This window comes from Ochotona princeps, chromosome 1, assembly GCF_030435755.1.
Source record: "Ochotona princeps isolate mOchPri1 chromosome 1, mOchPri1.hap1, whole genome shotgun sequence".
NCBI lineage: Eukaryota > Metazoa > Chordata > Mammalia > Lagomorpha > Ochotonidae > Ochotona > Ochotona princeps.
In genome coordinates, this window is record NC_080832.1 from 31,786,313 (window position 1) to 31,800,908 (window position 14,596).

The 14,596-nt window shown below is 39.7% G+C and overlaps 1 protein-coding gene across 2 annotated transcripts in view; it reads right to left on the reverse strand.

Moving 5' to 3' along the window:
* ENPP3 (ectonucleotide pyrophosphatase/phosphodiesterase 3) overlaps nucleotides 1–14,596 on the reverse strand; it is a 90,952-nt gene that overhangs the window by 56,640 nt on the left and 19,716 nt on the right. For both annotated transcript variants that reach the window (XM_058671136.1, XM_058671142.1), the window contains 3 exons: nucleotides 11,585–11,707; nucleotides 9,856–9,981; nucleotides 7,241–7,301 (listed from right to left, as the gene is read on the reverse strand). In XM_058671136.1, the coding sequence (XP_058527119.1) occupies nucleotides 7,241–7,301; nucleotides 9,856–9,981; nucleotides 11,585–11,707 (310 nt within the window). The remainder of the gene's footprint in view (nucleotides 1–7,240; nucleotides 7,302–9,855; nucleotides 9,982–11,584; nucleotides 11,708–14,596) is intronic.

Below are 14,596 nucleotides of genomic sequence, written 5' to 3' on the forward strand. Positions count from 1 at the left end.
CCAAGATATATGGCCAAAAAATTGTATTAAAATTCTGACAAATTAACCAGTACTATTAAAAAGGGATTTTGAATCTTGATGACAGTTAAAAATAAGACAGATTCTGGTGGCTGTTTTTTCCTTTAATGACACATTTAGTAAAGCTAGAAATATATCAGGTTAATCATCTAATTCTACATTGTGAAAAAAACAGTGAGGAGAATGTGAAGAACAAGACTATTTGGCTTCCTAGAATATACATTTTTTTGTACAGTGATTCATTTCAGAAATATTTGAACCAGGCATTCCACTAGAAGCTGAGAATAAGGGTATTAAAGAGTTAAATTTGTTCTCTGGGTGTCAAAATTGAGAAATAAACAGGAATGGACAAGAACTAGATTTGAGTGCAAAGTGCTTTTCACATACATAGAAAGATGACATACAATCCATTGAAGGTGAAAGCAAGATCTTCAGGGCATGTAACATGAACTCGGTCTTAAATATCATATAGCACTACTATGAAAACAGAATGAGAACAATGCTTTAAATTGAGAAAGATTCTGGTAAGAAATGTAATGTATTTGATTACATTTATGAATCTCAGAAGTATTTTACTAATCATAAATCTGATGCAAGAGACCATATGCTGAAGTTCCATTCATATAAAATTCTAAAACATTAATCTATGATGATAGAAATTGAAACAGTGATTGCCTTTGGGAAGTAAGATCTGTGAAGACACATGTGGCACCCTTCTGTAATGTGGAAATGTTCTGTATCTTGGAAATGTTACACATCTACATCTTCAATTGGTTTATAAATCTCCAAGCCTCATGATTCCATGGACTTAGTACAGGAGCATTTCATTGTGTGTACAAACTGCATCTCAATTTAAAAATGAAAACGGAAAGCTGCACTATGCAGAAAATTCATCAAGAAATTAAAGCGGCCTAATAGTTACATTAAGAATATTTATGTTGTCATGGAGTCATTTGCATACTTCTAATTTAAATTCTATATTAATAAACATGCCACAAGTAACTTTTCAGCTTAAAGACAAGATCAACCATTTATGCAATCCGAGTGAAGTGCAAAGATCCAGTATACCCTTTCTTAATTCAAAGATTTAATTACATATGTAAAAGGCAGTATGATAGAGAGAGTACAAGACTGAGGATGAGACAGAGTGAGAGAAAGAAATCTTCCATACATTGATTCACTCCTGGCCACAGCGGTCAGGTCTGAGCCAGACCAAAACCAGAAGCCCAAAACTCCATCTAGGTCTCCCATGAGAGTGTTACATGCTAAAGCACTTGGGTTATCTTCCGCTGATGCCTGCTCGCCAAGTAACAACCAGCTATATTGGATACAGAGCACCCCAGATTTGAACTGGTGCTCCAATAAAGAATACTAGTATTGCATATTGAGGCTTTAACTAGAAGTACCACAACACTTGCACCCAGTTCTTCCTTCAACTTTCCTTTCTTTTGTCCTTTCTTTCTTTCCATCTTCCTTTCTTTATATATTTCTTGCTTGCTTTTTTTTTTTTTTGCATTATGTGACAGTTTCATAGGCTCTGGGGTTCCCCCCACCCCTCCCCATGCCCCTCCACCACGGTGGACCCCCCCTCCCCGTTGCATCGTTACAGTTCAAATTCAATCAAGATTCTTCCCCTGCAAACAGATGCCAAGCATATAGTCCAGCTGCTCATTGTCCAGATGGATTGAACAGCTTCTTGGGGGGACTATTTAGCTGCGATCAATCCCTAGTGGTTTTAATATTTCTCTAGTTATGAATCACTGCTAGCCTCGCCTCTCCCAGCTCGATGAGGTCGTTGTAGAGTTCACTGGTTGACACTGTCCATCATAGAGTCTTCATTCGCCCAGTTTTCGCTGCCAGCATATATCCAGGATGGTTGATTGACCCGTTCCGTCCTCCGTCTTAATCTTGGCTAGCGTTCTGAGTCCAGCTGGTCATCGCTACAATCAGTTTGTAGGTGCAATTCCTGGGCTGATTTTGTTTTCGGACTGGAGTTGCTCTGGAACCAGTGGGTGTTGCAAACTAGGTTGGTTTTGCCTAGCATGTACTCGGCACTTGTATCAACCAGTGGGGGCTGGAGCCTAGTCGGGGCAACCCACAATAACCCCCACTAGGCCTGCCCCCCATCCTGGTTTGCCTGTGTGTATAGCAGACTAGTCCAGTCTGTCCCACATCCCATTTAGCTCTTGTATTTGTCCCTGGGTTTTAAAACTTAGTTCTAACTAACCAGCTCAGCCATTCTGCCGCCACAGATGTTGTTGTGTTCCTCTCTGTCTAGCCACCCCAGCCCCCTTCCAAGTATGTCCTTCCGCGGGAGCAGTGACCCAGAAGGGGGGAACCCATGGTTTCCCTCCTGGGTCACTCACCATCCCGGTTTATGCACTTATCGGGTGGTTCCGAGATTTGACTTAACAGAATTAGTCCCCAGAGCCAGCTTCTGCCAGCTGGTGTTGCAACTAAGTCCTTACACCCCTCATCCATTCTAATTTAGGCTTGCCCCAGCAGGGGATAATTTGCTCAGCCTGGCTTTTCCCTGGTCTTGTACCCATGCGGCGCACAGGTGTTGTAGCCCTGCTTAGTGTGGTCTGTCCCCAGACCAGCCCACGCTCTCCTGTGGGAGTAGGAGTCCGGTGGGGGGACCAGCCCCTAAATTCCCATGCCGGCTCTGCCCCTTCTGGTTCTCACGTGTGCTGGTTGGGCGCTGGAAAGGCAGATTTACAGAGAGAAGGAGATACAGAAAGATCTTCTGCCTGCTGCTTCACTCCTCAAATGACAGCAACAGCAACAGCAGCTAAGCTGATCTGAAGCCAGGAACCAGGAGCTTCTTTGGGTCTCCCACGCTGGTGCAGGGTCCCAAGCCTTTCGGCCACCCTCCACTGCCTTCCCAGGCCACAAGCAGGGAGCCAGATGGGAAGTAGAGCAGGCAGCATAAGAACCAGCAGCCATACGTGATCCCAGTGGATGCAAGGCAAGGACTTTCACCATTAGGTTACCGTGCCAGGCCAATATATCCTTTTCTTAATGTCCTTCCTGCATCTCCAAGTTTGCTACTCAGAGCAGATTTTATTCTCTGCTTCCATGAATATTCATATGCCTACTGTTACGGGGTGCGAGTGAGATCACACCAGACATGTCTAAGGTTTTATAAACGAGTCTTTATTAACCAAGCTTAGTGATAATAACATACTAAAAATAGCAGATCACAAGTCCATATGGCAATCCAACCAATCATAATCCAACCAAACACAATCCAAAGGGGAACAAATGGTCATTACCCTTAAGTCCATCCGTCAAGCTGAAGACCTATGTCCCAGCTTCCTCAACAAGATAAATTATCCTAAGAGATATACAACAAATAACCTGGACACACTTACAAGGCTGCAAACATCCACCTTTCCTTGGCTTCTCTGCCCACATTCCACTACTGCTAGGCCTCACCTCTCCTGGAACTCCAGATAGTACACAGGCCAGAAATAACATTACTATCTCCCTTGTCCAATCAAAGCAGTACACAGGGACCATGCTCAGGGGATTACCTGTCCTGGGTCAGCCAAGAGTCGAGGTGCCAGAGTAAAGGAAACACCTGACCAGAAAGAGAGGGAGTGAGTCCCTGCTTCACAGGCCTTTTAAAGGGGCTTGCAAGGGGAGTGGTTACACAACAATGCAATTCCGTCTCCTCTGAGTTGAGAGGTGAGTCACAGGTGGGCAGGAGCGAATACCTGAGTGTTGTGAGTTAAGGAGTTAATTGGTGCTCATTGGGATGGGCAGGAACAGGAACTGGGCTTGTAGCTAAGAAGACTAATTGGACTCATCTGCATGCAACATCCCGGCTGAATTAGGACGTGGGGGGAAGAGTACACGAGAGGTGAAGGAGCAATCACTGACTGCACTCCATAACACCTACAACATCCTTCATTGTTTTCTTAGGATGAATTTGTAAAGATCCTACTTCCTGGACTAAAGTAGATTCAAATGTTTTGTCAGAATCTATTCTGACAATCTTTATAAATTTATTGTTCCATAATCAAAAGAGGCGATAGATTATACAAATCATAGTAGATTCACTATTTATGGAAAGGAAATTGTATCTTCTTTTCATTTTTAGTTCTTCTTGTCAATAAAGTGAACGTGAAACCAATATTATTTTTACTGCTTATAATGAAACTTGAATGAGGACACACTCATGTGGTGGGCTGGAGGAAGACCTAAAGGGGCCCTACTGACACTGCCTGGGGCAGCCCAAACTCCTTGGGGCTAGCAATCATGGGCCATGCAGTGGGTTGGCAGTAGGCCACTCTGGCAGAATCGGTTCCAGCCGTGTGCCCTCCTTGAGAGAGTGGGGAGAGCAGTCATGGGGCTTTGGGTGCTGGCAAGCAGACCGTGCTTTCATGTCCTTTGGGACTAAAACACATCAGGTTCAACTATCGCAAGGACTACAACCTGTGGGTGTAGCCCTGGCATCCTGCGTGATTAGGTCACCTCCCTTGCTGACTTCTGTGCAAAGGTGAGGAACATATCCAGGTGCACACAAAAGATAAGTCTGCCTATTCCACGGAACCTATCGAATATCTCAAGCACCTCTTCAAAGAGCAGAAGGAGAAGTAAAGCCTTTGATTTCAACATTTTAGGGCTGCTACAGTTTAAGACAGATTTTTTTCCCAATTTGTCTCATATTTTAATATTTATGCTTATTTAAAGGTAGATTTACAGAGAGAAAGAGATACAGAGAGGAAAAGATCTTCCATCCAGTGGTTCAGTCCCCAAATGACCACAATGGCTGGAGCTGAGCCAATGTGAAGCTACGATGCAGGAGCCTCACCCAGCTCTCACACATGAGGATGGCTTTAAGCCATCCTCTGCTGCTTCCCCAGGCCATATGCAGGGAGCTGCATCAGATGTGGAACACCTGGGTCAGGAACCAGCACCCATATAGGATAACAGTGCTTGAAGATGAAGCCTTAACATGTTCAACTTCAGCACCAGTCCCTACCTTATTTTCTGATAATCTCTGGAAGTTGCTATTGCTAGGAAAACACCTTAGTGAGCTCTTCTTATGTAACATTAGAAGATATTGACAAGTCATATAAGGCTGATATTTAAAACCCAACTATTGCTTTAGTGGATTTAACCAACTCTTTAAGCCAACTTGTACAGCAAGTACCCAATTTTGTGGACACCCCACCTAAAGTAGTTAGAGACAACTGACAGGTCTTACAATTCATACAAAGAAAACAATGAGGATCCTGTGCAGTGGTTAATGGAGTGTGTCATCTCTAACTGTAGTCTTTTACTGGTAGGGACATTAAAAGTCTTAATGTTTAAGATAGACAGTTTGTCAATCTGTACAGGGCCAATGTATCACTATCTGGTACTTGGGGAACAGCAAAATATCATCCTCCCTTCGTAAAGAGCACTCCACTTGGGGCCAGCATATGTTGTAGTAGGTTACTCCACCTACAGTACTGTCAATCCATATTGACCCCAGTTTGAGTCCAGACTGGTCTACCTGTGATCCTGCTTCAGCAAAAGATTGCCCAACTTCCTGGGTCTCTGGGCCCCAGGGAAACTCTTGGCTCCTAGCTTTGGACTGGCCCAGCTCCAGCCATTGCGACATATAGATAGTGAAGCAGCTGGTGAAACATTTGTGTGTGTGTGCGTGCGCATGCGCACGCGCAGCTCCCTACTCTATGTGAATCTCATCCACCTATCCATCAATCAAATGGCCACTTAACCAAGAAGTATTTCACCTCAGCAGGGAATCCAGAGTGTGTCATGTAACCATTTCTCTTTCCAGCCTCCTATGAAGTCTGACAACGTGGAGGGGCTCTCTCTTCTCATGCATACAGGATGGAAGGCAAAGACACATCTATTCCATCCCTTCTCTCCTAGCCTATTGCTTCCCTGAATATGGCTAACATGTCTGTGCCCTCACATTTCAAATGAACTTGATGAAAATATGTTTCATTATTTTTTTGAAAAGGCTCAGGATGTGGTTTTCAATCAGGCTGTTCATTTTCCCATGAGTTAGATATCTCTCCTAACATGTCAGACTGGCTTCAGCTAGCAATGTTTCTTTAAATCCAAAAGAAAAAAAAGGCTTCAGTTTTGAAGAATAAAAGATACACATTGCAAACAATTAACATTAGTCTGTAATTTAAAACAAAATACAAACAGTCCATGTTGCTTTGTACACTTTCTCCTTTCACAGACCGAGGAAGGCTACTTTTCCTGAATCAAACAGGCACTGAGAACAATGGACTTTCTCTCTCTCTCTCTCTCTCTCTCTCTCTCTCTCACACACACACACACACACACACACACACACACTCACACACACTGCACTCAGTTTTTCTCCAAATTTGGACGGTATGCACTTCTGGTCTTGTATCCATGTTTTTAAAATCTATTTTCATGTTTTGAAATAAAGAATTTTGGATACTATCAACAGTTTTCCTTACAATTCTAGAAACAATTTCAAAAAGTATGATTTTGTCTTGTTTTCCAGCATGGAAGAGGAGAAAATCTACAGATTTGTCTTTGGTTAAAAATCAAGTGAAATAACTTTAAAATGTTTCCTCAGATTCTTCCTATTGCCAAGAACTCGTTGCACTATCTTCTATCTCACTGTCATACGTGCTGCTTAGCAGAGAAGTGTCAAGGGCAATGGCTCTGAGATGATGGTGAGGACGTGTCCCCACGCAGGGGCAAAGAACGTAAAGTATAGCCATAAATGTGTGGAGCTGGTACATGGCTGGGTCAGCAAGGCCACTTATGTTCATTACCTGGGTGCACCTGCCAAAGCTCTTCCCATCTATTCCTTAAAGGCTTCCTCTCATTGTTAACAATGTCCATATACAAGCCTTATTCCCTATGCTCAAAACAGAGAAATCTGAGGCACCAGATTGCTAGTAGAAAAGAGTTCTGGCAGAAGTAATTTCAATTGAGAGTCCTGATCATAGAAATGCTGGTTATTAATGCTCCACTGAGTTTTTAAGTCATTGTTGCAAAATATGAATATAGTACATTACCATAAAAATTCCCTGTACACACTGTAAAGCAAACAATCTGGTGTAACTTTGAAGCCACAAGCAGTATCCTAATGTGTTACTCTTCTGTTTTGAAACATAAGCAGAATGAGGAAATGCCACCAGGACTCTCAACTACATTTCCATGTGCCAGTCTTTAAGAGGAAGATAAAAATACCCATGTCATTCATTCTCACCCTGCTGGACACTGAGACTGGTCGGCCGAGACACAGTCTTCTTCTGCCCATCGGGTTTCTCCTGAAAAACATAAAACCAAAACTTTTAAGACACACGAAAATAGTGTTCAAGAGACATGGTCTGCCTGAACCATTTAATTCAGCATACAATAAGTGCCGTTTGACAAGTTGGCAAGGGCAGTGCCTCTAATGACTTGCACAGATCATAATCTACAAGGAAACATCAGAAAGACATTCTTTACCAAGAAAAACAATAGATTCCTGTCGCTGAAAGGAATGTTTCTTCTGCTTCTCAGTAATGCTCCCTCCCTACCCCCGCCAGAACAGCATTTTCTGAATCCCTAAAATAAGTGAATTTTAATAAATAGACATAAATAATCTAAAGAAGAGAGAAGGAAAATAAATAGTTATGATGCCAATAGTTGATAGCAAGTGGGGGTGATTTAATAAATGTTCAAAACCTTGACCAAAAATAATATATTGCTTCACGCATGTTTCTTTTTCAGCTCCCAGATTTACGCTAAGAATGAGATGAAGAAAACCTGGTATATACACATTGTGGAATACAACTCAGTCTAGAAAGAATGCAATCCTGCTTTCTGCAGCAAAATGGATGCAACAGGAGAATATTGTTAGTGAAATAATCCAGACTCAAAATCATGTTTTCTCTAATAGAGTACAGAAGAACCTTAATACATAGTTAAACTGACATCTTATGATTTGATTGTTGTCTCTAATGCTTGTTGTCTCTAATACCCCTGCAAAACAGTGGTCTATCTACCTTTTATTTTTAGAACTTTTTGTTCAAAGGAACATCGAGCTGTGCCTAGAAAGTACATTGTCAGCATATTATCACAAAAATATTAAAAGAAAAAAAAGGAAGAGCTGGAGAAGGAGAGATGCGTGGAAGGAAGTATCATTGTATTCTGGGAATCATATCTATGAGATTCATGAAATTAATTCTCTGTGCATTAATAAATAAATGTAAAAAGAGAACATTGCAGCTAATTTGAAAACTCAAAATAACAGAATATTTCCCTAATGTTTCCCAACATGGAACCATGACTAGCATCCTCCCCAAAACACAGGAATAGGTGCAACATACCTCTTGATAAAAGTAGTAACACCACCTACCAAGTGCACTTACAGAAAAACAAAGAAGTAAATTGCACTGAACCTTAAAGATGGCAAACTACTCAAATCACGGAGATGCAATTAGGAAACCATAGCTACAAAATGCTACAAGACAAATGACCTAATTTCTCTAGCAAAAAGAGTACATGCTGAAAAAAGGGAGAATATATTTTTAAAAATATAGACTTGAAATATTCTAATCAGTTGTGACATTTAAAACCTACTTAGGTTCTGTTACAATCCTTTTTAAAATATTATGAGATAAAAAAATTGGTCATTAGTTTTGGATGTATAAACAGTATTATAATTTTATTAAATCCTTAACTATTCCAGGTACATATTGAAAATTTTATGGATGAATTATACAAACTCTAGAATTTGCATCAGCATGATCTAAAATTTGGGGGTAATTATGAGCATATTTTGTTAAGGGAAAAAAATCTAAAACTTGATACATTCATCCTTCCAACCACTCAATATTTCTTTACAGTGAAATTATCTTCTTAATGCACTATTTACTACTAAATATTAGATAATCACTATTTTTTTTAGGAAGGAGTTATCATGTCAGGCTTTTATTTTCTTTTGTAGTGATACTTTTTGTCTGATTTTATATTTTTATGAAACCAACTCATCTCTTAGCATAGAAGTTATTTTCCACTCATAGATTAATAATGATTCTGCTTACTATTGTATTTTCTTTCCATCTCAGTAATCAGATTTAAAAGTCACCTCTTTTATTTGAAAATAAGGAAGTTTAAGTTAGATAGCTTAGTTGGATGTGTTGTCATAAGAAAAGGAGTGGAGAGTTTGAAGAAATCTCATTGGCATGTATATATATTATTCCTAAATTTCATCAGGTGTGCTGAGGAATTGATGATACTAAAAAAAAATTTTCATATCACTTATAAGGTGGTGGGCAGGTAGAATAAAAAACTGAATAACATTCAATCTCATCTTGACTCTGCACTAATTCCCTGAGTGTACATCTAACCACTCAGGACACAATCCCTTAAATAACCTCTTCCCAATTTTCCAGATGTTTTCATTTAAGGGTCTACCATTCAGGGACTGAAACCATAAATACAGGGCAGTGGAATGGGGGATCCAAAAATTCAGAGAAAAAAAATGAAAGTAAAACATAAGTCCATTTGGTGCAATTTTTTAGAAACGAATGCACAAATTTTTCTCATAATATCCATTTTCCATGAATGTTTTGAAGCTCTCACATGTTTGGTGTGGTCATTGAACAGAACAAGACCTTGTCTTCCAGACAAATATGGAAGTTCAGCTCTTGTTTCCTCTCTGTGATACATGGTCAATGGATTTCCTTCTTCCATGTGCATTTCTTCCTCCAGTAAACACATCTGAGCTTTTCCTTTGTGTGGAGTAACTGGCAATTCTCTGTCTTGCTGTAAGTTTTGCAGCCAAAAGGAGCTCATTGAACTCCCAGACGCAGGTGTGCGAGCATCCTGTCTTACCTTGGCAGACGCTTCCGTAATCAGTACAGCAGTCTTTCCTCTGCAAGCAGTCATCTGCACATGAGCAAAGGCTGGACGATAGTCTGGTCTCTCCACAGCGAAATGTATTGCATGTCCATAGTTGAGCTGTAAAATTAAGCAACTCGATGCTTAGCATTTCATTTCTCTTGAGTATTTAATACGAAAGATACAAATGTCATACATTTCCTGTATGTTTATTATAAGCCAAAACACATAATGAAAAAAAAAGAGGGACAATACACTACTTTCATCACTGGCATGAATAGCAGAGAGAAATTCAGTTTTATAAGTCTGTGACTCCAGTCTGTCTCACAGGTATGCTAGTCTGAAGAAACTCCACATACCAGCCCCATTGCTGCCCGTGAGTACGGGCTCTGCTCAACGAAGAATCCTGAGTCTTGACTGGTCACTATCATGCAAGGATGGTTTGGCCCAGCCTTGTGCATGAATAGACAGCAAAGAAGAGCAGGATCAGGAAAACAGTCACATCCTCGAGAATGCAGGCAAGTGGGAGTACCTCTCAGCTGGGAATGACAGAAGTGTTAGGTCAGCTACCAAACACACCGTTGCTATTCTTTCAAACTCTGCACTTAGTAGAAGAGTAGTTTATATAAGTCTCATTGCTGAATGTAGCAAAGACACTTAAGAAAGGCTATTTCCCATTGCCAACTAGTCGGAAATAGTGAATAAAACCAACGTTAGCCCTATGTATAGATAAACACGTTGTGACCATTGTTTGCTACTATTTTGTGTACAGTTCTTCAGCATTTTGTTGAGAAAATAAAATACCTGATGAGATCATATGCTGGGAATACAAAACTGTATTGTTAGTGAATTTTCCCTCCCCTTCTTACCCTTTTCAGAGCACATAGTGGATGGAGCTCTATTATTCTAACCTTTGCTTTTGTTTAATCACAGACCCTCTGCTTTCCATAATCTTTTCCACTTAGATAACAGTATTTCACAAATTGTGTTCTGTGGTGTGCCAGAATCTGCACAGCCAAGAATCATATCTTCCCAATGAGTCTTATGTACTGTGAAGTTTGAGGACCACTCAAATGAGGCTACAGATGTTTAAATATAAGCTATAGTAAAAACTCCCTTGAAGCTTTGTAATTATACTCTATCATCATCATCACAGACTATTAGTCCTCAACATTAATTATATGTAATATAATGGTATACATATTCATATATAAAATATATACTACAAAGGAAATTATATTAGCACTATAAATGAAATTATATAAATATCCCCCACTCAGAAGATGCTAAAGTCCTAACTCATATTTGTGACTATGACCTTATATAGAAATAAGCTAATATTTCTTGTAAAAAATTAGGTAAAATGAGGTCTCCTGTATCAGTCCTAATCAAATATGCCTAATATCCTTATAAAAAGGAAAAAAAAAACTTGGATACAGAGAGACACAGGTTATGTGACAATGGAGGCAGAGTTTGCAGTGGGAGAGGCATTGACTGGATTTCCCTGTATAGCCTCCAGAAGCACCCAATCTTACCAACATCTATAATGTAGACTTACAGTCTGTGTAACTGTGAGACAGGGAATTTCTGTTGATTAATCTACCCAGTTTGTAGTAAATAGGTGTGATAACCTTAATACATTGAGTGTATAGGTAAAATTTGAACACACATTAACGATAGCAAATCAACAAGCTAAAAAACAAACACATTTTGGCAATCTTACTTGCTGTCACACAGGTGTCTGTAAAATCCCAGCAGCAATCACCACGAGCCTCACAACCCGTATCACATCGGCAGCCCTCCAGTCCTCTGTATGATGAATCAAAGCACTTTTTCCTGCAGCTGCCTGTAGAGCGAGGGAAACAGGGACGCCTGCATTTAAAAGCTATCCAACAGCTCATTTGAAATGGTGGAAGCATGCAGAAGTAAGTTACACAGACCAGGACAAATAGATGATTTGTACGGTGCTATGTGATCTGCCAGAGTATTGTGATAGTGAGTTACTCCTACATGATGAAAGCACATGGAGCACAGACGGAGCAAAACGAAAACTGGGACGGGCGTGTGCATGCTCGCTGAGTCTGGGGAGATGGATCAGGACTTTCAAAACCAGCGATGCTAAGAAAAGAAAATCTGGGGAACAGCAGATAGGTCACAATGGTGAAGAAGTAAATTTCAAAAACAAAGATGAAGTGTTGAGGGAAGAGGTGCTATGTCATACTAAGAAGTCTGAAGGAAATCCATAAATCATAAAGACAATAAGTTATTAGGATTGCATTTTAGAAACTTTTTATAGAAAACTGGTGAAGGGGAATAGCAGAAATGGAACCTCCTCAGCGAATCATGAGATTTTAACCCAAAACAAACATGATAAGGGCCTGGAGAAAGTTAGTTGTCAAAATGTATCCGTGGAAAATGCAAATAAAGCTCAGAGAAATTAAGCCACAATTAATAGGAATGTTTTACATATGAAGTGAAGAAGAGGGATGATCGCAAATGCCTTCTAAGATGCAAGTAGGGCAAGAACCTGCAAAGATAATAAATTCAGTTTTCTTAGCTATCCATGGGAATGTATGTGGATATTTGGGTCTGGAGTTCAGGGAAGAGGAAGACAAAGTAAAGTTTCTGATTTTGGAGTCATTATCACGCCATTGATAAGCAGCAACAGAAACACTGTAGTTCTTGTTGTACAAGGAATGTGTGTCCAGGTGAATACAACTTCTTACTCTGTATTACCATGAAAATCAATTTGTAAGTTCCCTTGTGATTTTTGCTTCCTGCTTTGAACCCTAAAGGATTTCCTGAGGAAAAGGAGGATATGATAATATACCTGAAAGAATTCACCTGTGCATACCTTGTTTTCACCCCCTAAAAGTCATTATATTGTTTAGATTTAGTTGTTTATTCCATAATTGTTTATTTACTTATTTAAGCATTGTTATATTTATTAAAATGTAATGATTTATTCCATTGTTTGTTTTGGTATTGCTACATTTAGCTATATGCTAGGTAAAAGATGGTTAAAAAACTTTATACTAAGTTTTTTTAAGTACAAATTAAAAGCAATAGTGAAGGGGCTGCATGGTGGCATAGCACAATACTCTAACTGTGGCACCAGCATCCCAAATCCCGGCTGCTCTATTTCCTATCCAGCTCCCTGCTAGTGGCCTTGGAAAGCAATGGAGGATGGCCCAAGTCCTGCACCCACATGGAAAACCGTAAGACACTCCTGGCTCCCAGCTTCAGATTGTTTCAGCTCTGTCAATAGCAGTCATGAATAAACCAGCAGATGAATACTTTCTCTGATTTCCACCTCTTTCTCTTTCTTTCTCTCTTTCCCTAACTTTCAAGCAAAATAAATATTTTTTCATGAAGAAAATGCAACGGTTAACACCACACAATACTAGGGGAGAGGAGGAGGCTGTTTTATATATTTGCTTCACAAAATAGACAAAAAAGTATTATAAAGGCTTCATTAAACACAGATGTCTCAGGAGTCAACCGGGTAAGAACTGCACTTTGGCATATGTACTTTCAAAATACACAAAAGGGATTAAAGAAGGTGAGGGCTGATATAAACGCACTGAGAGTGGTAATCCTCAAGTGATAGACTCCTCAAATTCATCCCACTGTCAGTTGACCCCAAGGGACATACAACACAAGACTCACATGATTTGCAAGGCACTATTTCAAAAGATGAGTAACCATCTGAAACATGCAATAATTTTTCACTAGCAATCAAATCAATAAGATTCATTCTTGCTGACAGCATTTATTGGAAAAAACTTTGGGGAAGTTATATGACGGTGCAACAAAAATCTTAAAAATATATTTTTGAACACTGGAAAAGATAGACAACGAAATAAAGCATGGTAGGAGGGAAAATTGAGAAATGTAAAAATAAAAACATAATATTGCTGTGATGTGGACAAAATTACCAGAAAAAATATAATAATATGATGATAATCTAATTTGATTCTGAGTTAGGAAACACAGTAGTGATAATAGCTATAGTAAAAGAAAATGTGATGAAAAAACAGCAGATTTTCTACCACATATTCAAATCTACCAATAGTTTAAAAAGCCTATCTTCAAAGTAGTGAACATTTTACTTCAAATATGTATAATAATTCTAGTGCATTTTCAAAAAAACCTTTGGAAATGTATACTGCTGTGATGGCAGCAAAGCAAACTAATCCTCCTCCTGTGATGATGGCCCTGGGTTATGATCTGAGAGAGTAGCAAATGGTAGTCCAAGTCCCTGGGCCCCTGCACCCAAGTTCATGACCCAGTTCAGAGCTCTGGTCATTGTAACTATTTGGGTAGTGAACCAGGGGATGGAAGATATCTCTTTCTCTGTCTCTGTCTCTGTCTCTCTCTCTCTCTCTTGCTCTCTCTTTTTATAACTCTGATTTTCGAGGAAAATGAATGACTCTAGCAAAAACAAACAAACAAAAAAAAAACCCCTAAAATATAAACACTGTCTTTCTGGAAAAATAAATGAAAAAAGAAAAAAATGCTTGTTTGTAGAAGAAACAATGCAGAGAAAATGAGAACGCTGTGGCAGTCTTCCTGGAGTTCAACCTGTAACTACTTACATCCTTAGGTCAGAATCCCATTCCCAAACATATTATAAAGCAAACATAACATCCTCAGCACGTAAGAGGGCATAGGTCAGATGGCACATTGGACACGTGCCAAAGAGTACCATGCACAAGATGCATATACAGCAATT